This window comes from Alosa alosa, chromosome 11 (genome assembly GCF_017589495.1).
Source record: "Alosa alosa isolate M-15738 ecotype Scorff River chromosome 11, AALO_Geno_1.1, whole genome shotgun sequence".
Classification (NCBI taxonomy): domain Eukaryota; kingdom Metazoa; phylum Chordata; class Actinopteri; order Clupeiformes; family Clupeidae; genus Alosa; species Alosa alosa.
The window spans coordinates 4,146,197-4,172,983 of NC_063199.1; the positions used below are offsets into that span (position 1 = coordinate 4,146,197).

General features: G+C 44.2%; 1 protein-coding gene across 1 annotated transcript; it reads left to right on the plus strand.

Moving 5' to 3' along the window:
• The first annotated feature begins 75 nt into the window (after nt 1-75).
• On the plus strand, nt 76-26,488 carry nrn1la (neuritin 1-like a). The gene is made up of 3 exons (XM_048257421.1): nt 76-231; nt 19,411-19,561; nt 23,998-26,488. The coding sequence occupies exons 1-3, from the start codon at nt 177-179 to the stop codon at nt 24,293-24,295; spliced, it is 504 nt and encodes a 167-aa protein (XP_048113378.1). The 5' UTR covers nt 76-176; the 3' UTR covers nt 24,296-26,488.
• The last annotated feature ends 299 nt before the right edge of the window (nt 26,489-26,787 follow it).

Sequence of the window (26,787 nt, forward strand, 5' to 3'; positions counted from 1 at the left end):
CGCCCCTACCGCAGACGCTTACTCCAAGATTCATCCCGGGCCATTCACTTGCTGCTTCTCCGTGCGCGATGTCTGATCTCCAGTGGGAAGGCTACTAGGATCCAATAAAACTTATCGGATATTCAGACAAAATTACTATTTTTCGGTAATTTCACCCGCGCTCAAACTGATGCAGAATGGCTGCCCGTTTCCATTACGCGTGCCTCCTGGTGCCTGTTGCGTTTCATTTCCGTAAGTCAAAATATCGGCTTATTTTATTATTTAAAGCTGTTAATTATAGTCAAGCAGAGATTGTTGTTTCAAGTCCAGCTGATGTTTTAATGTGTTGAACTTTGGTGTTGAATAGTCGGTTGGCAGCACACTTTGTAGTGTTACGACCATGGGTACGGAGGATGCTTTTCTGTTTGATTCTTTCGAGCAATTTGACCGTTATTCTGGTACCCGTAGTCATTCTTGCATGAGCAAAGTAGGCATTCGGAGTTTCTTGCATGCAGAGTAAGTAAATGTTAAACATAAGCGGGTGTTAACAGATGCAGCGAAGTTGCCATGTGCTAAGGTTGCGCATTACGCATCGCTCGCCCCGTGACGCCACTGATTCCCCGGTCCTCTGAGATGTCCAGTAATATTTTAATCCCTTAAGCGGACTGCAATGTGCGTGTTTTGTTTTGCTTCTCAGATTAGATTTGGTTGATTATTTATTTATTTTCTATGTACGAAGACAGGAGTCGTAGTCTGAAATATAAACTGAGAGGATCACCAATGTGTCTGACTGGACTATCACAACCACTTTTCTGATTCTTCGCTGTTAACATCAGGACAGACGTGCTTTTGGTGTAAAAATACTTGTGTCCAGCAAGAGCTGCAAATCGCTCTGACCTGAGAGTATATGTTAAGCGGTATTGTTTTCCCTTTAAACCTCTATGTTAATTCATCCCCAAGCATGGTGCTGATGTAACCCGGCTCTCCTGAGGATTAAGTAGGGGAAAAACATGCCGATGGAAATAAATCATGAATGAACCGCATCTGCTCTCCCCTGACGCCTTCCTCCCTGGGGGGGATAACACAACTCTGTTGGCGACAGTCATACAGTTGTATGCTTAAAAACTGTCCCTGCCTTAGTCATCGTGTGCAGTCTCCTTTTTATCTATTATATTCATAAACTCTGCTGGCGCGAACTCCGCCTAAAAGTATGCCCTTCCCTGCACCCTGAGCGTTCCATACCGATTACCACTCTGCGCTTTCCATCACAAATGAGTTTGGATGCCCCTCCTTCTCAGTGACAGAATCCGTTTGTATTAGGTTGAATAGTACTACCCCGAAAAAAAGTACAACCCCGGTAATAGATTGCCTGAGCTCACAACTGTTTTACAGCATGCTCAAACTCAGTATTAGATGAACTTTTGTCTTGTGCTTATAGGCCTATGCCTTTCACCTCTGTGGAAAGTCGTTTTAGATTCACCTCTATGGAAGCAGCAGTTGATGATATATCCCTCTTGTGAAGAATGCGGGTGGGGTGTAGCAACATGTCTTCGTTCAGGCTGACTATAACCAAAAGTTAGTATGGCTTTCCTGGCACATGAATCTGACTGCTACAACTAGTTTTGTCATCTATGTCCTATTAAAGTTGGTCATTCCAAAGTTCTTTGACATTTGATATTTCCCAGAAATGAATCACAGAAAAAACCCAAATAATTTGACCGGCAGTTATCAACTGGCAGAAGCCAAGTATCAAGAGCCTTTCACCAGAGTCATCATAGTCTCCACTTTTCAGAAATCACATTTGCTTTTAAGGACTGGGTAGGATCATAGCACTAAACTTTGTGAAAAATTGTGGAGAGAGTAGTGGTGTGTGGCAAATAATTAATTTCTCTGTCTCGCTTGAGAATACTGAGAGAGCGTGTGTGTATCTTGGGTGCCTGTGGCCCTGGTGTGATCACACACACACACACACACACTCACCCCAGCTCACCTTACAGCTGTGTTCCTGTGATTTCCCTGCGCCCACTGCCTCAGCGGAGGCCGTGCCATTTCACCAAGTCCCTTACGCAAAGGCTGCGGAATGAGACGGCGAGCGGAGCGTGACACGATGACAGAACACTGCGACTCTGCGCCTGCCTGCACCCGTCCCAGGCGCCGGATGAATATGCATGGCTGGGGTGACTTGCCCGTGTGAGGAGTAACAGGAACTGTGATGCCCTCTAGCACAAATGAATCATTTCATTCAGTGGCAGCTGCAGTAATTTATATGAATGTACAGTATGTGTGTGGGTGTGTATGTAAGAGAGACAGCACTTAGGGGGACAATTGAAGAGGAGAAGCATAAAGTTAGGCACACGCTTCAGAAAGGAATTTGCACTGGCCTTCATGTTGCCAAGGTCACTAGGAGCCAATTTACCAGGTGGTGGAGGCTGTGTGTAGGCTGCTGATTCAAACTCCTGGGAGGAAACACACACACACACACACACACCCACACCCACACACTTGACATTTACAAAGTCAAACATCTCCATCTTGCTCCATTCTCTGAATCACATATCACCACTCATTTGGAGAAGCGCTTTGATTCAGCCTCTGTGTTCTCTGGTTCTCTCTCTGGTAGACTGAGCCCTTAAGCAGTGGTATAGCTATAAGGGTGAGCCATGGCTGCCTCCAATTATTTCCCCCTATTCTCCCAACTCCCATGGGGGCCACCAGCAAAACTTCATCACTTTTCTCCCTCACAGCATGAGCTGCTTCAAACCTCACTTCCCCATTGAGATTTACAGATTTTTTTTTTCTTAGTTATCACGTCATACTTCCTGGGTTTTTTAACCCCCCATCCATCTTCAATCTGTTATTTTTTTTATTTCTGAACTCATCCTCTTTGAGTGTTGTCATGTGGCTAAATGATTAAGAGCAGACGTAGTGCCGTGAAAGAGGCTGTGAGTCACGGCAAGAGTCACGGTGCTTGCTGGTCCCTCCACCTGCTCTGTGGGAGACCAGAGACGCCGACGCTGACACCGCCACCGCGAAGAGCTGTGACTGGACACCCACAAACCTCAACGCAGTGTCCTTCAGTGCTGCAGAAGGGCCAGAGCCAGAGGGAAAGGGCAGTGATGAAATATAAATCGAAATTCTGGCTTTTGTCTCTTCTCATTCAGCCATGCTTTGTGGGGGAGGATGAAGGAAAGATTAATGCGGCTGGTCTGCTTTGGTCAAGTGCAAACTTTTCAAAAGAAACTAGTCTTAACTTTGCCACATTTGAGAGTTCTGGAACATGTTGAATGCTTTTTCGGACTTGACTCAGCGGCATGTTGTCTAGTACTCCTGAGCATGTTCGACGCAGAGGGGCCTTTTCACAGAAAAAAGTATTTGTGAAAAAAAATCTTCGAACAAACAGACCCATGAATGGACTGTTAAGAGTCTTCATTATAGCTCTCATTTTGGACTTTGGGCTTTGAGGCTTGTGACAAGCAGACAGATCATTCCTGTCCACCTCCTGTGGGTGTAATAGCATGGGGTGTGTGTTTGTCTGTGTGTGTGTGTGGGGGGGGTCTTCTAAATGAAGCTGTGCAGATCTAATGAAGTGTAGTGGTTGGATGGGGAGAGGCCAGGTGAGAGAGGTGAGGAGGAGAGGGAGAGGACAAGGGCAAATGTCCCCCCTCTGCCCCCAGGAAGCCAGCACTAACCCTGATAAGTTGCCGGCTGGAACACAGGTGCTGTAGTCAATAAAAACTCATTAACTTGGCGAGTGGGCGACTGCGTGAGTGTCCACTACAATGAGCCGCTCACTTACTCTCCATCAGGCCAGATAAGAGGGAAGGGGGATCGATGCCGGCAGGAAGCTCATTTATTTGGCAGATGGGGAACGGCTGGCTGTGGCCTTAACCTGTGCACACAGGGACACAGACAAAAACCTCTGCATAGTGTGTGTGTGTGTGTGTGTGCGCGTGTGTGTGTGTGTGTGTGTGTGTGGGGGTTTGGCGGGATGATGTGGACTCCTGGAAGAGAGGAAGAGGACAACCAGCAGCTGTGGTGTTCATTTAATCACTGAAACTCAGTAGGCCGAGTGGAAGAGGAAGATGGGAGAAAAACAACGATGACATGAAAGGAAATTGCAAGAGTTAGAGAGAAGAAGGAAAGAAAAACACAAAGGGAGTAAAACTCTACGTGCTTTAGTCCCTCAGCAGCACAGGACCTGTGGGGTGTCCTGTCCTCTGACCTTTTGATTTCTTTCTTTCTTTATATGTGAAGCTCATGTTAAGTGCTACTCTGTGATGTTAATAAATGTTCTATGCCAAGAACTCCCAGCTCCCATTCTGTCACCGAGTTTTTGTGCCGCACACTACTTTCAGGAAGGCGGCTCCAGTTTCCCGGGATACTCCTTGTGGTCAGAGCGAAGGAGGGTGTGCGTTTCTTTGCTAAAAATAGCATTCCCAACAGCCTTGGTTCATTGGATCCCATCTCAGCTACAAATCCCATAAGCAAAGTGTAGTTCAGGGCATGTTCACAAAAAAATGAGGATGGGGGGGGGGGGGGGTAAGTCGAAGAGTGGTGTTGGTAGTGTGGGGAGCGAGTATGTGGGGGAGCTGAGAGCTTCACTCTTGTCTGAACAGAGTACGCAGTACACCCGCGGAGAGCTGCCAGGCTAGTACAAGCTTGAGCTTCGTCCTTCATCAGCGTCGCACTGGGAGAAAGTGTGAGACTTCGTAAAAAAAATAAAATTAAAATAAAATCAGCCTGGGTGTCCTTTGATTGCCTCCCTTCACAGCGCCTGGTAGAGCCTGATCAACCACGGCCCACTCTCCGAGGGGCCGTCCTCTGGAGTTGTCGGGCCATCAAAGTGCCTCTGTGTCAGCCCTTTTTTTCAGAAGTGGGGGGGGGGGGGACACTTGGAGGCCTTGGCATCCCAGCAAAGGCCTAAAGCTACAGAGATACACTCTCTCTCTCTCACACACACACACATGCAGACACTAAGCAACGCCTCAGGGTTAGGTTCATTGAATGCATAATAGATCTGAGCGCTCGCCTCTCCTTGTTCATTGAGCACTTTTTTTTTATTGCTTTACATAACAGTCACTAGGTAAACTGTTTTATGGCATGAATGTTTAATTGAGTTGCGCTGTGAATTCCCACAGCTGAGCTTGAATGTTGAATAATGCAGGGCCAGGCAGGCCAGCTGGCTCCATGACCGGTGGAGCCTTCAGATGGAGTCGAGTGCAACTGGGTGGCCCCTCCACCTCCTCCATCCTTTCGTTCACACTGGTCGACGCGGTCGTGCCATCACTGTTTCTTTCCCAGCGGTGGGAAGTGTGAGAGTTGGAGGGAATTCTGGCCCTTTTCTTTGGTTGTTTGTCTGCCTGTTTTATTTTTGTTTTGTGAAGCGCTTACTCTGTGGTCATTGTAATGAAAAGTGTGTGTGTGTGTGTGTGTAAGCTGTCAGTTTCTCCACTGATTTTCTCTCTCTTTTTTTGTTTGAACTTGAGTCTGTGGTATAACTTGAAATCGTTCTGTGTTAGTAGGACATTTGTCTTTGCGGTAGAAATGTTTTGATCCCTACAATCCTTTACCGATCAATCAATCAGTCAATCAATCAGTCAGTCAAGTCTGTTTATTTTCCATTCAAAGCTTTTCCACATTAAGCAGAACAGCTTAAAGAGTTTATGTGCCCATGATTTCATTTAAAGATATATAGTTTATGTTTCCTTCTTTTTTTAGACATTATAGTAGCTGAAAATATATCTCCTATTTCTGGCCCTCTCTTATCCTTGTAGTGGCAGTGCTGTGTGGATTGTCATCAAGGGTTTGTGACTCACCTGTGTTGTTAGTGCAGATGCGTGAGTGGTTTGCTCATTGAGAGCGAGGTCAACTTCAATAAAATAACCAATTAGTCCATGTGATACGCGCCGGAAAGCTCGAAGGCCCACAACAATGGCCGCCCTTTCCTGCCGCATGGGCCGTGGAATGGACACATATGCCCGAAGTGACCTTGGAGGGAGCACATTGCATTGAGTGCAATGCTAAACACACTCAGAACACTGCATTGTACTCAGCTGCATTTTCTAAATAGGCCGTCTCTGTGTGGCTCCAGACAAAGAGAGGCGCACTACCTAGCACACTCTCTCTGCACTGCAGATCCAGGTGGAGAGCTTTACCCTTTTGTCCCCCTCCCTTCGCCACACACTCTAATAGTTGATTTGGGAGGGGGGACGGGGGTGTCAGCAGAGTTCGTCATAACTGAAAATCTGTGGTGACCCAGGAGAGTTCCAGTGTGGTTCGGATCAATGTGCTCCGAGCTTGCGCAGGCTCTGAGGGAAGCGTAGCGAGGCAGCGAGCAGAAGGAGAGTTGTGGGGAGAGGAGTGTGCAGAGACACATGTTCGGGGGCTAGCGCAGAGAGCAGTCAAGCACAATAGCACACAGCTCCGTGGAAATCCTTACCCTAATCCCTGGTTGGCTGTTGCGTAATATTTCTCCCTGCATACAATAAAATAATGTTTGCCATGCCTCTGATCACAAACTTGCATAATGATCTAATAGAAATTAAAATGATTATTTTTGGAGAGCAAATTTGCTGTGCGATTATATTTCAGCAGCTTGTACTTTGGCTTTAATTAAGGAAGGCTTTTGTCTCTATAGTTTAGATTCAGAATGCATTAGCATGTTTCTGGGTTTCAACATTTTTTTCTTCAAAAAGAGAAAGAGAGAGGTGGGGAAGTGGAGTAGAGAGGAAATCTTGTGAAGGTGGTCAAGTTGGATATTAAGGAAGATGTTTCTCATCAGAACTCTCAGTTTGACTTCATTCTTAACTGAATGTGTGTGAGATGCTACTCATTGTAATTCTTACGACGTGTGTGTGTGTGTGTGGCCCTATTCTATACAGATTCATATCGCACCACCGCAAGGATACAATCTATGTGCTCTGCTTCCTGAGAGTGACTCTCACCGTTTCCCACCAACTCTGTATTTCTAGTGGCATCCAGCCCAGATTCTGGCTAAACTCTCTCTTCCTGGTTCTGAGTGTGCCTTACAATGTCTTGTGTTATATGAAACCAAACATAGATTTAAGTAATTACATAATTCAAGACTGATTATTCCATTATGCAACTAGGACTGTTTCATTTATAAAGAAAAAAAATAGAGCAGTACCACTTAAAATCCGAGTTTGGAGCCGCTGCGGTTCAGATGTAACAGACCATTCTCATTCATTTCTCTGAATCGCGAGCACGTGGTTGCGCAGCCAGGAGAGAGACTGAGAGGGCAAGCCTTGGAACACACACACACACACACACACACACACACACACACACACACACACACACACACACACACACACACACACACATCCGCCCTCCCCCTCGGCTCTCAGCTGAGGAGTGCAGTGTGTGTGTGTGTGCCCTGTCTGAGCACCCAGCACTCTCATTGGCAGTCAGAGGCGAGGCCTGGGCCTCCACACTGGGTCACAGGCAGAGGGAGCCTGTGCTGAATAATACAAGGCCAAGGGGCCTCTAAAAGCATTCTGCCAAAGTGATTAGATCCTCGCTTTACCCCCAAAGCTGTGCCAGGGGGATTTGCATTGTTTTTTAGGAGAATACAGATGTGGTCAGGCCCCACTTCAATGCCATTAATGGCCTGGTTCAGGCGAGGGATTGGGCCTCAGCAGTGCTGTTCAGACAAATCCTACCCCCATCCTCCCAACCCCCACTCCGGATCCCACCCTGTGTGATTCGTAGGGATTATTTGAAAGTGTGCCCTTTTTAATTACAGAGTCTCTCTTTCTCTCTGCATTATCTCTGTGGGGAGTGGAGGGCGAGCCGGGCTGAATGACGATGACGGTGATGATGATGATGATGATGACGCATGCAGGTGTTGTTTGTCTGGCACAGCCCTGGTCTGTTGTCTTTTGTTGTGTTGTGTTGCACAGGGGTGGAAAGGTGCGGGTGGTTTTCGGGGGATCAGCCAGGGAAATCATCAGTAGCAATCACTCCACTGCTCTGAGGAAAAGAGAAATACAATAGCAGAGGCGTCTCTTCCCCCCATTCCACACCACCCTCTCTCTCTCTATCCCTCTCTCTCTCTCTCTCTCTCTCTCTCTTATTTTGCTCTGTTGACTTCATTCTTTTTTGTTTCTCTGAGCCTACAGCTATATTGATCATTCCTTCTCTTGTTCTGAAGCCCAGGCCCACTTTATGGAAGTTGTTGATGAGTTTGACTTAGACTTTTATCGGAGTTTAACAGAACCCATTCATTACTACAACTCAAGCCAGGGGAAACTACTCTGTCTTTATTTATGTCTATCACTGTATGCATCTGTTGTTAATGAGCTATGCCACATAGGCCGGGTATGTCAGCCAGACTGCTTCATAGTGAATTTGAGAACCCTTTTATCAGTTTTAAGGAAGGTTTATGTGTATTTGTATGGTCACAATATTAGGGTATTCCTAACAATGTGCTTGGTCTCAACATGCCTGAATCCAATCCCTTGAAAGCAAACAAAGCAATTGTGGAGACAAAATTGCTGAGAAACTGTGGGAAAAACGGCGTTATTAATAGGAGGGTATAGTGACCAGTCCAGAGGGGTGGTTGGAGGACGTCTACTTGAGGCTGGACTGGGAAAGAGGCAGAATGAGGGGATGGGAAAATGTGATGGAAGAGCAGACCAGGAAAACAAGAAGCAGATGCCCAAAAGCCAGGCTTTTATCCACAGCCTTGTTGTCTCTCAGCCAATGGCAGCACACTCTACCAATGGGCCAATGTCCTTCTCCATGTGACCTTCACTGCATGCAGACAGGAAGGAGCAGAGAGAACACAGCACAAGATACCATGCCACACAGGACAATAGTACAACTCACAGACCATGTTAAATGAGCAATATACATCCATAGATGTAAAGTGTAACAATGGTGCCCAGCTGGACTACCTTCAATGTCTGCTCCGGTTAAGCCAGGGGCCGCATAGGTCTCCCTGTTCTTTTGTGGGAGGCCAGGGCACCGTGACTCAACAGGCAGCAGTCTCACTAGTGTCGGCACCAGTGTCTCTCTTCCCTTGTGAGACGGTACCCACCTGGGCTACTGTCAGGGTTTGTCTTTTTGCCCGTGGGGTTTGTATGTGTGTGTGGCTTCAGCAGCAATGCAGTAAAGCAGCAACATACTTTTCAGTGTGATGCCAATCACCTTAAGTAGGGCCTATAGACTTTATGTTTTAACAGAAATACCCTTTTGACTAAACCTTGGTCACCAGTTGAATTCTGTCTTACCACCTGGGTCCCAGAGGGAGAAAATCTGAACTCAGGATCCTGCTCCAGGGCATCTCCCAATATGGAATATTATATATTACTCACCGTTATCAGAAGGCATGACACAAGGACTGGCAACAGAGGTCGGTTTTTCAAGAATACAGTAAAAACCGTTTCACTTTTTCTCGAAACAAGCAGTTTCGAGAACAAACCGACAGAGGGTAATCTTGCACAGAGTCTATAGGGCCGCAGGTTCCGAGAGCAGGTTCCTTCTTTTATTCACCACTCCGTGGGGGTGGCGATTTCCTGTTGACTATGAGACAGACTGCAGACGACCCACTGGCCAAAGTGGACTCCTGCCCTAGACGAAGTCACTATCTTTGTTCTTCCTTCTGTCCTCAGGCTCTGACAAAAAAACAGTTGTCGTTAGTTTTGTGATTCAACGACTTTTTAGATGACAGTTATCGACAGTCTTTATTTGTGTTGCACATTTACCTAGTGTTTCATGGGGTGCCTGGGTTTCAGGGGAAATTGCCGTGTTGCATTGAAGCCAAGCGTGAACACAGAACTGAGAAGTGTGGTTAACTAGAAGCGCCATTATTTCATAACTGCCAGAGCTGCCATGGGTGGCTACCCTTAAGCCTACCTTAAGATTTAAAACTCTACATTCAATCATGATAATCATTTATTTGACACAGACTAATGCATTTATGGTAAATAACATCAATAGGCACATTTTAACAAGTTAATTTAAACATTTGTCACTATTCACACCCAATATAGCACAAATGCAACTTACATTTTACTCTAATCATTGTTTTGTTGTAAGCAAGGCTAACTTGAGACAGCTGAGGGTTTCCATTTATAGCTAGAGGCTTTGGCCTTCTAACAACAACCGTCAAGAAAGGAACAAACAAACAAATTCATAAATAAACATGTCCTAGGACGTAACAGTTAGCCAGCGTACATACAACATAACAGGAATGTCTGTGTAAGTAGAGGTGAATACAGCAGAGGCGGGCCAACACTTTGTTTTGTCGGTAACGCAAAATTTACAAGCGCAGGGCACAGCACGTCAGTGTGGTTAATGATGAGTGTTATTGAAAGTGTATGTGCTGAGCGTTTATGCTTTTGAAGTGAAGCGCATGACTGGCAATGTATGGCTGCATAAAATGGAGCTGACAGTTGGCCAGAGATGTGCAGCGATATGTTGAGCAGCACTGGTCGCCTGAGCCGTGGCAGAGCCCTGCTCCAGGATCAGTCTAGAGCTGAAGTGGGAGGAAGGAGGAAAAGGAGGGAAACATGGCGAATGACAGACGTGCGGTAATATGGCGGGATGATGTGTGGTGGCACAGGACAATGCTGTGCAGGCTTGGGTAATGCAGTGCTGTGGAACAGTGGTCCTGCTACAGGGCAGTGGAGTAGAAGAGCAAGTGTTGGCAAGACATGGTGTCATTGCCATCAATATCACTGTAATCTCTGCCATCTGTTTATGGATTAATGCTGCAGATTAAGCACAATGTAAATTATGGTATAAATGAACAGTCAAAAGATCAGCTCCATCTAAAAGTGTGGGAGTACTGGAGGCAATCTGGAAGTTGTTCCACATCATCAGCGTCATTATTTATGTTAGTCATAACACTGACATTTGAACTGAAGTTGCATAAAATAAAGTGTCACTTTACTCTTCAAATAAACACAAATTCAACTTTGTACAGTATAAAGTCACATTTCCATTCAATTTAGGACAAATAAAAGGCCATTATGTTGTTTGCTAACATGGTGGTGTCTTTTGAATGGAAATATCTGCATCTTCGTGCACATAGAGAAGCTAGAAGTATTAAATCCTACTGTTAAAAGTCCAAACACACCCCGAAAGCATGGTGTCCACTGAAATACATTTTCATCAAGCTGGCTGTCATAGTAGCTGCATAAATAAAAATGTTTTCACTTAGATAATGACTTTAAAATTAACCTGTCTAGCCATCCATTTTCACAATTAACTTTGCAGCAATTATATTTATAGGAAGTTTGTAGAGTTTCACAGTTAATCACATAAAAAGTTAAGATGCTCAGGTGAGTCAGTGTGTGCAGGTCAAACCCAGGCTGCCACACAGCAGTGGGGTGTGCTTGGCTGGAGATGTGGGGCCACGCTGCTATAATGTTCAGGGCATTTGGGAGGCTGTGGTGGCCCTGCTGCTTGTGTCAGAATGCATTAGCCGAGTGTTGTGTCTTAAGGATCCAGCCCAGGTACTTTATCAGGCTGAAATGGATCCGTGTGCTGGAGCAGTGCAGAAGCCATTCTAGGGTCAGATGATGGAGTTGCTATTCAGATGATGCTGTTATACGATTAAGATCCGAGCCTAGTGTAGTGTTCCTCATCCCATTATAGTGTCTGTGTGTGAGAGAGAGAGAGAGAATTTGAGCGTTATTGGAGATGTCTTGCCTTGTCTGCCTCTGATCAAAAATAATGTTCAGTCGCTAGAGATCTCAGCAGTCTCTCCCACCTCAAACTCCACCTGCACAGGGTCTCAGGAGAGAAGTGAGATGGTTTTTGGAGAGGGAGCAGAATGTGCTGAACATGCTGTGTAGTCCTGTTTGTGCCTGGTATCTGTGTGTGTGTGTGTGTGTGTGTGTGTGTGTGTGTGTGTGTGTGTGTGTGTGTGTGTGTGTGTATGTATGTTTGTGTGTGTGTGTGTGCATGCGTGCGTATGTGCACTTGTGTGTGTGAAGAGGAAAAAAAGCTTTTAATGGATGAAAATCCAGAGAGCTCCAAGATGAAAGATTTCTTCCTTGATTAGTATCTTTAAAGCAGTTCATGGGGTTTCTGCGCCAGTTTGAGCCGCAGAAGTAGTTTGTGGGTATGTTTTCAATCGTTACAAATGTAAGTGCTCATTATGAGGATGCATGTAATGTGATGAACACCCAGAATGGAGCTGAATGAAAAAGCTTTTCCTGCTCAGAACTGGGTGGATTTTTTCTTGGTCATTTTACATTTTTCTGTACTATTTATTTACACACAACACAACAACATACAACACACACACACACACAAACCACATTAATTTGTGCTTAAAAGACTATTTGTGTTAATGGCTGTAATTTTGCTTAGGCACCTCAGTTTGGTCAGAGCATATCAATGAAGGAATGCATGAATGATAGCCTCATTCATTAGGTTTGAGTGTTGATTGATGGCATGTTCAATAAACAAACCCTGCATAATTTGTCATTGGCAAAGCCATTAATTGAAGCACATTTTTAAGCTCTTTTTTTCTCCCTTACTGTCTCTCGCTCATTCTTTCTTTCTATACCTTTGCATCTCCAACCCAGTGGAGAAATAGGAGATTAAATATGACCTAGCATAGTCCTGACTCATTATTATCTCCCTTTTGCTCCTTCACTCTCTCCTGCCCGTCCCCTACCGAGCGAAGCATGTCAAGGTGTGAATGGAAAAATCCTAAAGGTTAGTGAGTCGTTAGAGAGAGGGGGAGAGCTTCACAGCCAGAGTTAATTATCAGGTGTTGTTTTTTTGCTTTGTGTTGCCGTCCGTCTCTTCGCCATCCCATCCACACTAATCCCCCGTTCCTATTTTCTCCGCTGCCGAGGGAATTAAACGTATCTGTGATTCTCTTCTCGCACGCGATGTTGCTACTGGTCGCCTTCATTGGACCCTTCTGCCTCTTAATGATGCTGCGCTTGGAGAGAGAGAGAGAGAATAGAGCACAGTTACCATAGGAGCGCACTCAACTTCACAACCATGTTGCCCCTAGGAGTAGGAGCAGGAGAGAGAGGCTAGTGGATATGTCTCCTGCAGTGATCTGATGCATAACACTACGTTTAGGAGATTCATGGGGCTCTGTCGCTGCCTGGTGACCAATCATGAACACTGGAAAGAAAGAACAAGAAATGCCCCTGCAGAACATTTCAGCTCCCAAAGTGACTCTATTGCAGAGTTATGACCTGACTAGAGGTATAATCCTTATAATCACCATGAGAGTTTAAGTAAATTTCATCTTCTTTTCTACAGTGTATGTTGTGCACCTATAGACCATACCATCTGGACATGGCTGGACAATGCAATACTGAGCCTGAGCTCTTAAGAACCTTCTGTGATTTCAGTGGACAGTGGAGAGCTGTAGAGGGCAAGGTTGTGTTGGAATAAGGATAGGATGTGTACACTCACAGATTATATGGAGACTAAATCCCTTTACTTATTTCTAATGAGTTTGGCCCCTCAAATGAATAAATACTAATAGAAGATGTACTGTTTGTATGAGAGAGAGAGAGAGAGAGAGAGAGAGAGAGAGAGAGAAAAGATAGAAAACTGAAGGATATTGTAGCAATGGAGCAAAGCTGAGACTTCTTGCTGCCTCTTAATTGAGATGCATAGGTAAGGCAAGACTGATACAAAAATGCATGCTAACCTTTAGCACAAGCAGAAAGACATGATTATAGCCCAAAATGGAACATTATGCAAAGAATCAAACATTTATCATTCTCACTATCACATATGCAAAGCACTATGGGGATAAACCACATCCCATATCCACACAGAATCTTCCGTGTGAGCTGCAATATTGGCAGCTAGCTCTTTCACCAGAAGATGTGATGCATTGGGTTCTTTCTTTGGCTCTAACTCGTTACACAAAGACCACACAAGGTTTCTCTTGTGAGGGCCACATTAAATTGACCAAAGGTCATGCTTGTTTACTGGCTGTTCCTGTCTGAGCGATCTTCCACTGTGGTCCTTTTTCTGACAATCTCTTTTTGCTCCAGTGGAAAGACACTTAACAAGAGACAGGTAGACAGGTAACAATGGCAGCCACTTTGTGTTTACCGACTCAACACTTCTCACTGAGTGCTGTTAGGTGACCGAGACATCGAGGTGCTCTGGGGACTCACCATCGCCGCCCATGCTGACCCGTCCGTTCACAGCCGTGCTAAGTAACCCGGCTTTGGCTGTGATAGATATTTCACAGTAATAACGTGACTAATGAGACCTCTTGCTACGGAGTACTTGTCTGATGTTTCTGATGGATACTTCCTCGGAGCGGCCGAAGGGGCTTCATCTTCTAATGAGCTCTGCCCAGCACCCTGCCTTAAATTGTACAGGGTATTAAATGCATCAGTCTTCCAGAACTTTCTTGACGCAACCCCCCACCCTCCCTCTCTTCCCTTCCCATCCTTGATTGTGTCATCACTAGAGATATGTCTCAATAAAGTCTAAGACAAGGGAGCCTCCCATTTCATTAGCGCACTGCGCCAGTGTGAGGAGTGACTGTTGGCTGTTGCATCTTGGACCACAGTTCACAGTTTAGCGCTCATCAGAGGGCTCTGCTCTCACTCCACTGATCTGGAGGATGTTTTACCCGCTCATGCTGCATCACTGCAGTAATTTAGAGTGTCATATTGTCTACTAGGCAGAAGTTACTCTGTCTCCAGACGAGTTAAATCTGTGATATACCCACCCACCCAAAGCAGGATAGGAATATTTACTCCACAGTAAAATAGCTGGGTCTCCACTTAAAGATGTACTAAAATTTCACTATCCGCAGATTTGTTGCCAGCCAAACAAATCCAATCTATGCCCCCACCTCTTCTGTCCTAAATGTCACATTCGCTGCCACAACATGAGGACACAGCCTCACAGCCTCAGTGCACGTAATAGTGTGGCCATCGGCTATGGTATGGCGTGGTATGTTCCGGCTGCAGTGTTCAGTGGAGTGAAGGCCCATGGGATTGGAAGTTTCTGGCGAAACAGATGGCAGCATCACTCTGTAGTAGCACAGCACTTATGCTCATAAAGGGTGGAGAGGAGTTCAGTTCAGTCATAACGCACGACCAACTGCCAGCCATACTGCCAGCACGTCTGTCTAACTCACACTCTGACATGCAACAGACACATCTTTAGTATTTTTGTTCCCCCCTTTAGACGTGTGTGGAAAGTGTTTGTCTATTTCTTTATCTTTTTTCATGGGGCACACAGGACATGGATCCTTAAGAAATTGACACGTGAGAAAGAATGGCTTTCATTTATTTTGATTTGTTCCCCATGGGATGTCTGGCGGCCTACATAAAGCAGACATCAGCACCAATTCCGCTGGGTCAGCACTATGCCTGCCAAGGCCTGCATATTTAACCCCCCTGAACAGAGATCCGAGGGCTTGGTGCCGGATATGACTTCTTCCCTCAGCATTGTTAGCCATCTTGCAACACTGAGGTGAACAGAGGTCTGACATCTGAAAAAATATTTGCTTAACCAGCCTCCCCTCCAGAGATTGTGTATAATGTTCAGAGTTTTTTGTAAATATCGACAGTATTGTGCCAGAACTGCAACACCGTAAGGCATATTTGGAGTTTAAAAAAGCAATGCGTATGCTCTTTTAAACAATACAGAACTTGTAGCATACCTAACTGGCTGTTATCTTTCAGTCTTTTTAAACTAAAATCAAATGTTATATTCTCCCTAATGGTTTCAGTGACTTAAAATCCTCCACGTTCATCTTCTGATCGTAAGCAAGATATGTAATACATAGTGCTGGGAAATGATTGTTCCTTTTGACTGAGGTGATTATAGGCTCGTCATCTGAGGCAGTGAAATCTGGTGAAAAAGGTGTTAAAGTTTGCTAAGACGGTGAGAGGGAAGAGAGCCTTCTTGGCCGCCCTTCCTCTCCTCTCCCTTGATCTGGCCACTCTAAAATGAATGGCCTGCAGCTATTTTCCCTCCCAGCTAGCTGGCTGGCTGGCTGGCTGGCTGGCTCATTACTGAGAGCTTAAGCAGCAGAAAGAGAGATACAAAGAGGAGAGAAAGATGGAGAGACAGAATGAGAGTGAAAGAGGACAGAATTCAGGAGATGATGATGATGATGATGCAGTGACAATGAAGTGATGAAACCATATCTGAAGTGAAACTCAGGTCCCCAGAGTGACATCAAGCATTACACAACTCATCGTGCTTTAGAGCGCACTGTAATGACTTGCTAGCGAGAGGGCCGAACAATCAATGTCATAGAGCCCATTTGAGCGCCATAAACAGCAGCCTTATTAGAGTAACGTGGTTAATTGATTGAGCACTGTCTGAATACTAATTGACTATTACCATTAATGTATGCCTATTTGCCGTCCATTGTCTGAAGTGGGCTATGGGACTAAAATGGCCAAGCAAATGTAATTTGAGCAGGGTTATGTTTTCGATTGTTTACCAGTGTGAGTTATTCCTTTTTTGTCTGCATAATCATTTTTCTCTCCTCCCTTAGGTTCTATTGTTGTCTCTCTTTTTCTCTTTCACTCTTTTTCTTTCCACTCTCTCTCTCTGGCTGCCTCTCTTTCTCTCAAGGTGACTGTTCAATAAAATAAAACAAAATGCAACAACAGGACACTTCATCTGTGCCCTTTGGCTGGAAGCTACCACTGATAAAATATTTACTCAGTCCAGGGAGAGGCATATCCGCTGCACTGGGCACAAATGCCCACTGAAGTGCGAGGGGGCTGTGGCGATGTGCGAGCCTGGACAGGTGGAATGTAATCAGAGACACAGAATGGCATAGACATCAATAATAACGCAAGGCGTGCTGCAACAGAAGCCATGCAGTACACATGGAGAGCTTACTATTTCGGAGGGGCTTGGCTCTCATCTGAATCGATAAATGTGTTCTAAAAGTACTGGCGGTGTCAGACTGTGTGCTGGGTGTCACTGCATTTGTGCATTTGTGTATTCCGGTGAATTAATGCACTCGTGTACTCATTTATCTGCAGGGTTGTTTATGAACCACAACGAATATATTTACATTTTCATTTACATTTATTTACACTGTTTACAGCATTTGCATGTGTGTGACCTAAGTCTATTGTATTTCAGAGAAAGGCATGCATTCATTGTGAATATGCCTCTGTTGTGGTCAATACAGCAGTAGTAATCATTATTAGGACACCTTTATCCCCTTCTTGCCATTAATGAGTTGAGAGTGAGTTCACCAGCTGCTCTCTGTTCTCCGTGTGCTCCTCCTGATGGCTTTTTTGCGCGATCTGTACTCCTGCTGTCCTGTCCTCCCAGTTCTGTGCTTGACTTTCCTGCTCCTCCAAGTCCTCATTAAATGTTGATGTGGATGAGTAAAACCAATAATCTGCAGACCTTACTGCAAAAACATTGGCAGAAATCAATAGGTTGGAAGGGGTGGAGGCAGGAGAAGGGAGTTTCTTTCTAATCAAATATTAATCAGGTGTTTCCAGGGAAGAATACCTCCGATTGGCTGTCTGAATCAATTAAGATCTCCCACCACACAACACATACACCCTACACCGTTTACCCCTCGTCAGTCTGTCTGCCCGTTCTTGTGGTGGATGCCATCGGTTCCGTGGGATAGCCTTTAAGAGAAGCATGGAGAGAGAGAGAGAGAGAGAAGAGAGAGAGAGAGAGAGAGAGATGGAATGGTTGAGAAAGGTGATTCATGGTTAATGACAAGCTTTATCCACATTCATATATCCAGCTCGACTAGAATGTGTGCGCTTATAAAACTAGTCCCTAATTGCTTGACTTTGGGTAGGATTTATTGGGAGGTGTGCGCATGAATGTAGAAATGAGGTTGTATCTGGGTCACACGCACTGCAGACTCACAACGGTTTGTGTTCCTTTCAGCAGTCTAGATTTGTATTGAAATCTATTACCAGTTCCCTCAAGGTCAGGGTCCCGTTCCATTGTGCCCTTTTCTTACAAAGTCCACTACACATGCTGATTATAAATAAATTGGCAGACAGACAAAGGCTCTTTCTATTACTGCACCAAGGCCATGGGGATTTCAGTGAAGAGGGAGACTTAGAACAGTGTCGCTGCACTTATGCTGGAGCGAGAATTGGTTTTACACTTGGCCTGTCTCTGCATTGCTGTATTGCATTGATGACAAGATGATGAGGATGATGAATTTGAGGACTGTTCAGCAAGTAGGTGTAAGAAGATGTGGAGGCTGTCAACATCATAAGGAACGTGTATAAATATATATATATATATGCACACTTTTTTTCAGACTGTGTTTGGCAAGTGCCTCTCATCTATGCCCTTGGATCAATGTGCTCTTGTTCAGGAGCAGCAGACACTAGAGGCAGACAGGGTGCAGTGCTTCAGTTGTCTCCAGCATTGGTGTAAGACCTGTGGCTGTGCCAGCCAACAGACTGACACAATGCCAAATTAGAAGTAATCATGGGGTGATGGTAGCATAGTGGCTAAGAAGCTGGGCTAGCATGCAGTAGGCAGAAAAGTTGTGGTTTCAATTCGCAGCTGCCACCATTGTGCCCATAAGCAAGGCCTTCATTCTCAGTGGATTTACAGAGAATCTTGACTGGAGATACAGTAGCTTCGCCTGAGTACTTATGCACCTTGAGACACTTTTCCCCATCGTTTTTAACCTGTTTATCTGTTATATTATATGTCTGTCTTCATGTCCTTTACCCTGTCAGTCTCTGACTTCCCTGCTCAACATGTGCTGTGCTCTGGGGGCTAATCGAATTCTCCTCTGAGAGATGATAAAGGTTATCTGGGCTCTCGGCTTGACTCTTGACTCTTGCTGGGCACAGAGCCGAGGATGGCTGTTGTCCCCGACATCGATTTCCAGTCCAATACAGCTGTGACCCATACCGGGTCTGTTTGCTCTGTGGCACGCCACAGCATGTCACATGACAGAAGCAGGCATGCCTAGCGTACGTTTGCTGCATTGTCAGGACGAAATTGACAGAAAAGATGGATCCCGATTTCATGGCTAGAAATGTTTTTGATATGGTTATGGTTATGGTTATGGGATTTGGCAGGCGCCTTTGTCCAAACCGATATATGTATATAGTGATATATTCTTGGGATGCAGGTGTTTTGTGATTGATGATGCACCTCTATAGTTGGGTCAAGGGGTACAGGATTAAGTATAGGATTTTTTTTTAGTCTACACCCCCCCCCCCACCCCCTCTCATACACACATACACACACACACACACACACATACACACACCAGATCCACACAATAGTGGCTGATTTCCAGGGGAAATAAGCGCTGGTGTAATGCTACCTGTGAAGCACAGTTCTTTTTGTTCAATGCTGTCCCCACTTGATGCACTGAAGTGAAACTACAGTGACTGAACTGGACAGAGGGAACACTGCCTGCTCCGTCAGCACGATGTGCTCTCCCCTGACGCTTGTCCCTCTGCTCGTCAACAGTGCTGGTGCCCTCGCCCTGCTCCGCCAGCGTCACCAGGAAGTGCGGCTCCATCTTCCAGGGCTTCGCCACCTGCCTGCTGGCCTTGGGAGATAGCCTGTCCCAGAGCTCCACCAAAGACGAGAGCACGCAGGAGATCGACAGCATATGCAGGTGAGTGTGTGTGTGTGTGTGTGTGTGTGTGTGTGTGTGTGTGTGTGCGCTCGAATCGAAAACCCTATTGCAGGGAAGGTGGAGTAGGTAGAGATATAATACATTATGAAATATAGGATTTAATAGTAATGGACTTTGCCTTCTTTGTTGCCTCTGCTACCTTTTCTTGTCAAATTTCAGTTGTCAGCATTGCAAATATTGAGAGAGAGAGAGAGACAGAGAGAGAGAGAGAGAGAGAGAGAGAGAGAGAAAAGGGAAAAGGGGAAAAAGTCTTATTTGTTTTGTAGATCTTCACATGCATCCTGGATGACTATTATACAACAGGTCAGGCAGTTCAAAGTCTTTCTGTTTCGATCAATTCACGTCTTTCCTCTCCCTCTTCTCTCTGGCTCATTTCTCTCTTCTCCACCTCTCTTTTCTACGAGCCAATACATCCTGACACCCTGACAGTTCTTCCCATGTGCTTAAGTGGGTTGCCTAATTAAAGATTGAGAGTCCTGCTCTCTCCTCCTCTCCTCTCTCTCGTTCTGGTTTTACACGTGTGTATAGCGTGTCCTCACCTTCACTCACGCTGTTGCTCTCATGCCTTACATGCAAAAGGACACACACACATGCACATCAAACACACACACACACACACATACATGCACATCAAACACACACACACACACACACACACACACACACACAGTCATATAAAACGAACGTGCGCGCACACACATACACACACACACACACACACAGTCAAACACACATCAAACACACATGCACACACACACACACACACACACACACACACACACACACACACACACACAGTCAAATAAAACGAACGCGCGCGCGCACGCACAAACACACACACACACACACACTCACACTCAAACACAAACACACATCAAACACACATGCACACACACACACACACACACACACACACACACACACACACACACACAGTCATATAAAACAAACGCGCACACACACACACACACACACACACACACACACAGTCAAACACACATCAAACACACATGCACACACACACACACACACACACACACACACACACACACACACACACACACACACAGTCATATAAAACGAACGCACGCACACACACACACACACACACACACACACACACACAAACACACACATCAAACACACATCAAACACACACACACACACACACACACACACACACACACACACACACACACACATACACACACACACATACACACACACACACACACACAAACTAACACATACATCAAACAACACTTGCCACATGTTGTTTCATTTGAGTAAACCAAGAGTGAGTGTTGAGGCGGACAGCTTGCTTGTGGAAGCTGCTCTCTGTGACACATATAGCGAACCTGCAGGGACTGAGGCACACAGCAACAAAAACAATGTTACTCCAGGGCTATTCCTTGAGGTACCAATTATAATGTTAATCTCTGCTACCTACCTACCCACATACGTATGCACACACACACACACACACACACACACACACACACACACACACACACACACACACACACACACACACACACACACACACAGAAAACACACACATACACACAGACACACACACACACACACACACACGACGCGATGCGCGTGCGCGCACACAATAACACACACACACACACACACACACACACATACACACACACACACACACACACACACACACACACACACACACACACACACACACACCAAACACAATATTCATACATATGTGAGCACTTGTCTTGGGACACAAGTCATTTTAATATAATTTTAATTGGCTAACTGAGAAAACATTGGAGAGCCCTTTTGCAATATAAGAACATGATGTAATCTGATTTAAAAAAAACAATGCAACTGATATCAGCTGGTATTCTGTCTATAATGGAGTGGAATGGAAATGTCTAAGTGACCCCCAAACTTGAATTTTTTTCTTGAATTTCCCCTGGGGATCAATAAAGTATCTATCTATCTATCTATCTATCTATCTATCTATCTATCTATCTATCTATCTATCTATCTATCTATCTATCTATCTATCTATCTATCTATTTAAACATTTGACCTGTAGTGTATACACACACATTGATAAAGACACTGATGCACACACACACTCTTGCTTTTGTCCTAGGCTTTCTCAGAACTTGCAGATGTATCAGGGACATCCTTCCAAATAGCAGAAGTCTCTTCCTTCAGGATGAAAGTCTCCATACTTCATCTAGGCCAAGGCTGCCCCACAGTTAGAATTCTCTCTGGAATAATGCAGGAACATGTGCTTCGGACCAAAAAACCCCCCAAAAAACCAGCACATCTCAGACTTCCTGAGTCGTGCCATGTATTGCTGTTATAATAATTAGAATCCAACGTAGCTATTGAGTCTTTGTAACACCCTGCATTGACAGAAGAGCTCCGTACCGCAAAGTCACTATGGCAGCCTGATTTTTTTTCTCTTGTGCATAGCCTCTCTCCAGCACATCTGCGGCACCTGAGAACAGCTGATTTGATATTCATTTCCTCCTCCACTTAATTTAGCCCGTTTTTTGTGAAGTTCTCCAGGGTGAATAGTAAGCAGTTCTAGTTACGCTGGCCGGTGCAGATGTGCAGTTTGTGAGAGTGTGGAGCATGCTCTGTTGGCGTCCATCCAAAACCTGCCCAAACATGGCTATCTGAGTGCAGATATATCCAGAAAAACAAAAATCTGAATCATACATTTTTTTATCATTAATGTTCTTTATACCTTCAGGTATTTTTGGGCATCTTGTTATTCTCTCATGTACTGACACTGTAACCGAATGCCTGCTTGCTTAGATGGAAGAAAAGGGATATGTCTAATTTTATATCATCATTAAATAATCAGTTTTAATTGATCAAAGTTTCTCTCTTCACATATCCGTGTGGCTTGCGGCTAAGCTCCAAGCTGGAAAAGTATGATTTTACAGAGCAAGCTAAGCACTTTAACTTGGATGGTCCTTTTGAGCAAGAAAAATGCAACACAGTAGTGCATGGACGTCTGGTTTCACAGACTTGCTGGTTTCACAGACTGCTATCCCTCACTCTTTTACAGTTTTTTCCAACTGTTTGCAAACAAACTTTTTGCTTGTCACAAAATCTTTGAAACCTGTCACTCAAACACCTTAAACTCATACCAAAACTCCAAAACTTTACTGATCAGTGCCATAGACCTTTTAATCTGTTCCTGGAGGATTTATGGTTGAAACGTTCAAAACCAATGCAGATACTTTGAAATGGAAATTTAGACTTTCAGACTTTACACTAAAGTCTTCAGACATCAGACTTTAGTGTAATGCTCTTCTACACAATATCGACTTTATATACTTGCCAATATTGCTCAATATTGTTTTCTCTGCCTTCAGAAATGCCTTAGGAACGCACATGTTTGTTTCTGCAGTTGAGAGGGTACCCATACGAACCTTTGGCAAATTTGGGATTTGCTCGGCAGGCCTGTCTGGCCAAGAGGCCATTGACGCCCATTTCCAGCATTGCCGAGTATTTTCTTTGGAATTGAGTAAACAACTGCATTTAAAACCTTCGTTTACAAGATTTCTGCATTTTTGAAATGATTTGTTAAGAGTTTACTGTAATGCACCCATTTAAGTTTAATTTCACCGCTAGTTACGCCTGTCCTGGGAATCGTAAGTCAATGAACCCTTTCCAGGCCCACTCTCAATCTCAATTGAAAAGGATCCGGTGTCAACAAGGCTAGTCTATAGGCCTAAGAATACATACACACCGAACTGTCCACCCTGTCAACATGCACACAAACATACACACACACACACACACATACACACACACACACTGTCCAGCTATGTCCACCCATGTGGTGGTTGTATTTTTTCTTGTGTGCTGTAAATACACAACAGCAAATTATTTGGAAAAATCTATATTTTTGGTTTCAGTATTAGTTACATGTTTATTGTGTATATTTCTCTTGGCAGATGACTTGAAATATACATAGAAGCCCATGAAAGACAAAAGAGCTTTAGGTTTTGAACAGTGTGTACATGATGTATCCAAAATGTCACATTATGACAAAAGTGTTTACAGTGTGAGGCAAATGCTTGCTTTTGAGATGTGTTTACAATATTTTGAATGTTGTGTTTCATTTTGAAGGACATATGAGGTATTTTGCATTTTGTATGAGCAACAGTTGGATTTGTGTGTAGAGAGTTGTACAAAAAAGACACAGAGATGTGAAAATGTGTGTAAGCAGTTGTAAACTGTAATAATGTTTGTACCATAACCTGCATGTGTGTGTGTGTGTGTGTATGTGGTGTGTGTGTGTGTGTGAGTGTGTGTGTGTGTATGTGTGTGTGTGTGTGTGTGTGTGTGTGTGTGTGTGTGTGTGTGTGCGTGTGTGTGTGTGTGTGTGTGTGTGTGTGTGTGTGTGTGTGTAGGTCCTGGGATGAGTTCCACACGTGTGCTAACACGGCCATGGCTGGCTGCCCTGAAGACGCGGCGGCAGTCTGGGAGTCCCTGCGGCAGGAGTCCAAGAAGATGCAGTTCTCAGGCAACCTCTACGACATGTGCGCCAACCGTGCCCAGCAGTTGGCCACCACGGCTGCCCAGAACCAGGCCAACCCGGGCGAGACCAATCAGGAGTCTCTAAAGGGACGCGCCAGTCGCGCCCACCCTTCCCACTACGCGCTCGTCTCGTCCTGCGTAGCCCTGCTGTTGGTGTTAGTGAGGATATAGCCGAGTGCCGCTGGGTGGTGCGACGGACTCAACAGACATGGGATCTCTCCTGGGGAAGGTTGTGTGGACATTGTGCTGCTGCGGCTGGGAAGAGTGTTGGGAGGGAGGTGCAGTGGTGCAGCAGTGCATTGCTTTGTGAAAACTTCAGTCGCTCTTTGGTTTAATGCATCTTAATTCACAGCTTTTTTTATTTTGTTTGCTTGAAATTGTGATTTTCAGTAGGTCCCCAATGTGCAACACTTTCTCAAACAAATGCACACTCATAGACACACACACACACACACACACACACACACACACACACACACACACACACACACACACACACAAACACACACACACACATCCATCTGTCTACACACTCAAACACTTTCAGCAATACATTAGCATGCAAACAGCCTTTCCCTTACCTGAGGCTCTTTTAAAAGTTTGACTGAATTTCCTTGGGGGATGCTTAGTGTTGGTGTTGAATAAAGCACCACTGATATGTAAACATAAATATTAACCTTTCTGGTAGAAAATGTATCCCAGACGTAGGAGTTTTGCATTACAGAATCTCTGTGTATTTGAGATATTCCAAACAACTGGTGCGCTCATAATTAACCTAATAAGGATGTATACTTATGCATAGACTGAGATTAGATCTCTAGTTGTATACAAAACAAAAAGCATTCCTGAGTTCCCCTGGCAAGAGAATGAACAGGAGATTAAACAAGGGATGCAAATAAGGCTTAACTCATATTTTCATATTAGACCTTTTGTTATTCTATAGAGGCATGAGACATGGTGCAATTGGAAGTAAGAGATGCCCAGAACGAACCGTGTCTGCAGACAAGGGGTCCAGACACACAAGGTCACTGAGTTTCAGAAAGTTTGTTCAGAATGGCCAAGAGACTTGTAGCCCATTTGCACGGTGCTGATCTGTGGTAAGATATGTTTTTTTCTCTTTAAAACACAGAAGAAGAGACTTCAGAGTCTGTATATGACAGTTTGGGGATAATGCAATACTGTACCAATGCAATAATTGAATTCAATCAGACCAAACTGAGCCCAGCAAGTTCTATTGCCAGGTACTGTTTTTTTTCCCTCAGCATAGCAATAAATAAAGTCACAACCAGAGATTTTTTCTGAACATAATCTTTAACAATATTTCTACATCAGCATTGATTATTGATCAGGTGTTGAGGATAAAGTTGTGGAGTCTTCAGCATTTTTACCTGTGATGACCTGATGAGAAATCACTCTGTGTTAATCAGTCTGTGTGCTTCTCTATCAGACATGATGATGCAATCACAATCCTGTATGGGGTAGGTGGATATATGCTCCTCACATTTAAAGAACTGCTTACAATCATCATACTGAGCAGCAGAGAAGGATACAGGCTAACTGTATACAGTTTTTTTGTTGATATTTCTTGAGTTTCTAAGTTCTGGTCATGTTTTTTTTTTTTTCTCTCTCCTTGCCTCTGCATTGCGCAACTCAGCAGCTTTGCCAGTCAATTTTATTTGCAGTTGATTTTCATTTTTTAATTGGCAATTAATCACTGTTCCCAGCACTGCTGCAGCGGCCAATTCAGTCTTTTACAGAACATTTTCCAAAGGAGAAGACCTTCACCTGTACACATAACTTACAACAACATGTAAATATGCTTTGTAAAAAGTAACTTGCACATAGTAAATTGAATTAATTATATTTAAGATGTACAACAAAATACATACTGTTGAACAATTCAATGTATTTTTTATTTAATCTACAGGAAAAGAATGTATGTACATTGCTTAGTCTTTTGTTGATGTCTTACAATGTTATACTATGTTGTTCTGTTTTTTGCATCTGAGAAAACGTCTTGCAAAAGATATAACATTGCAAGGGGGCTTTGATGTCATTCCAGTACTCCCTCTCGCTCACAGCAAATTAGATTTTTTTTTTTTCTCTATTTGGTGTCTTTTGTAAAATAGGCATGCATATTATATGTTAACACAAAAAAAGTGCATAAAAAGTAATGTCTTTTATATATACCCACTGTGCATTGTTCACAATTCTTTGGAGAATGAAGCTAAAATGAGACAAAGGGCGCAAAGTTCATATGACTTTTTCATCCTTCACTTTGAAGCTTGGATTCTTTTATTGTACAGCATATCCATCAAACAGAATGTTTATATAAGAGGCCGTAGATTAAAGGGATTTTCTGAGTTTTTTTGTGGACTGTAGCCTTGAGTAAACTGACCCTGATGTCAGACATATAGAAATCAGAGAGTCAGTCCGAAGACCCCTGCAGTCCAGGAGCCACCATGCGTTCTGATAATCCGGCCATTAGTATTCCTCACCGACACATACATAATTTAATATAATGTATGAGGATGGATTATCAATTCCATCTGTTGTTATGGATGGGATCTGTAATAGTTCTTGTATTTGGGTCTTTTAATTGTTACATTTAGTTCCACGTGTACCACAAATGTTTTGTTACATTTTTAGTAAAAGTAATAAAA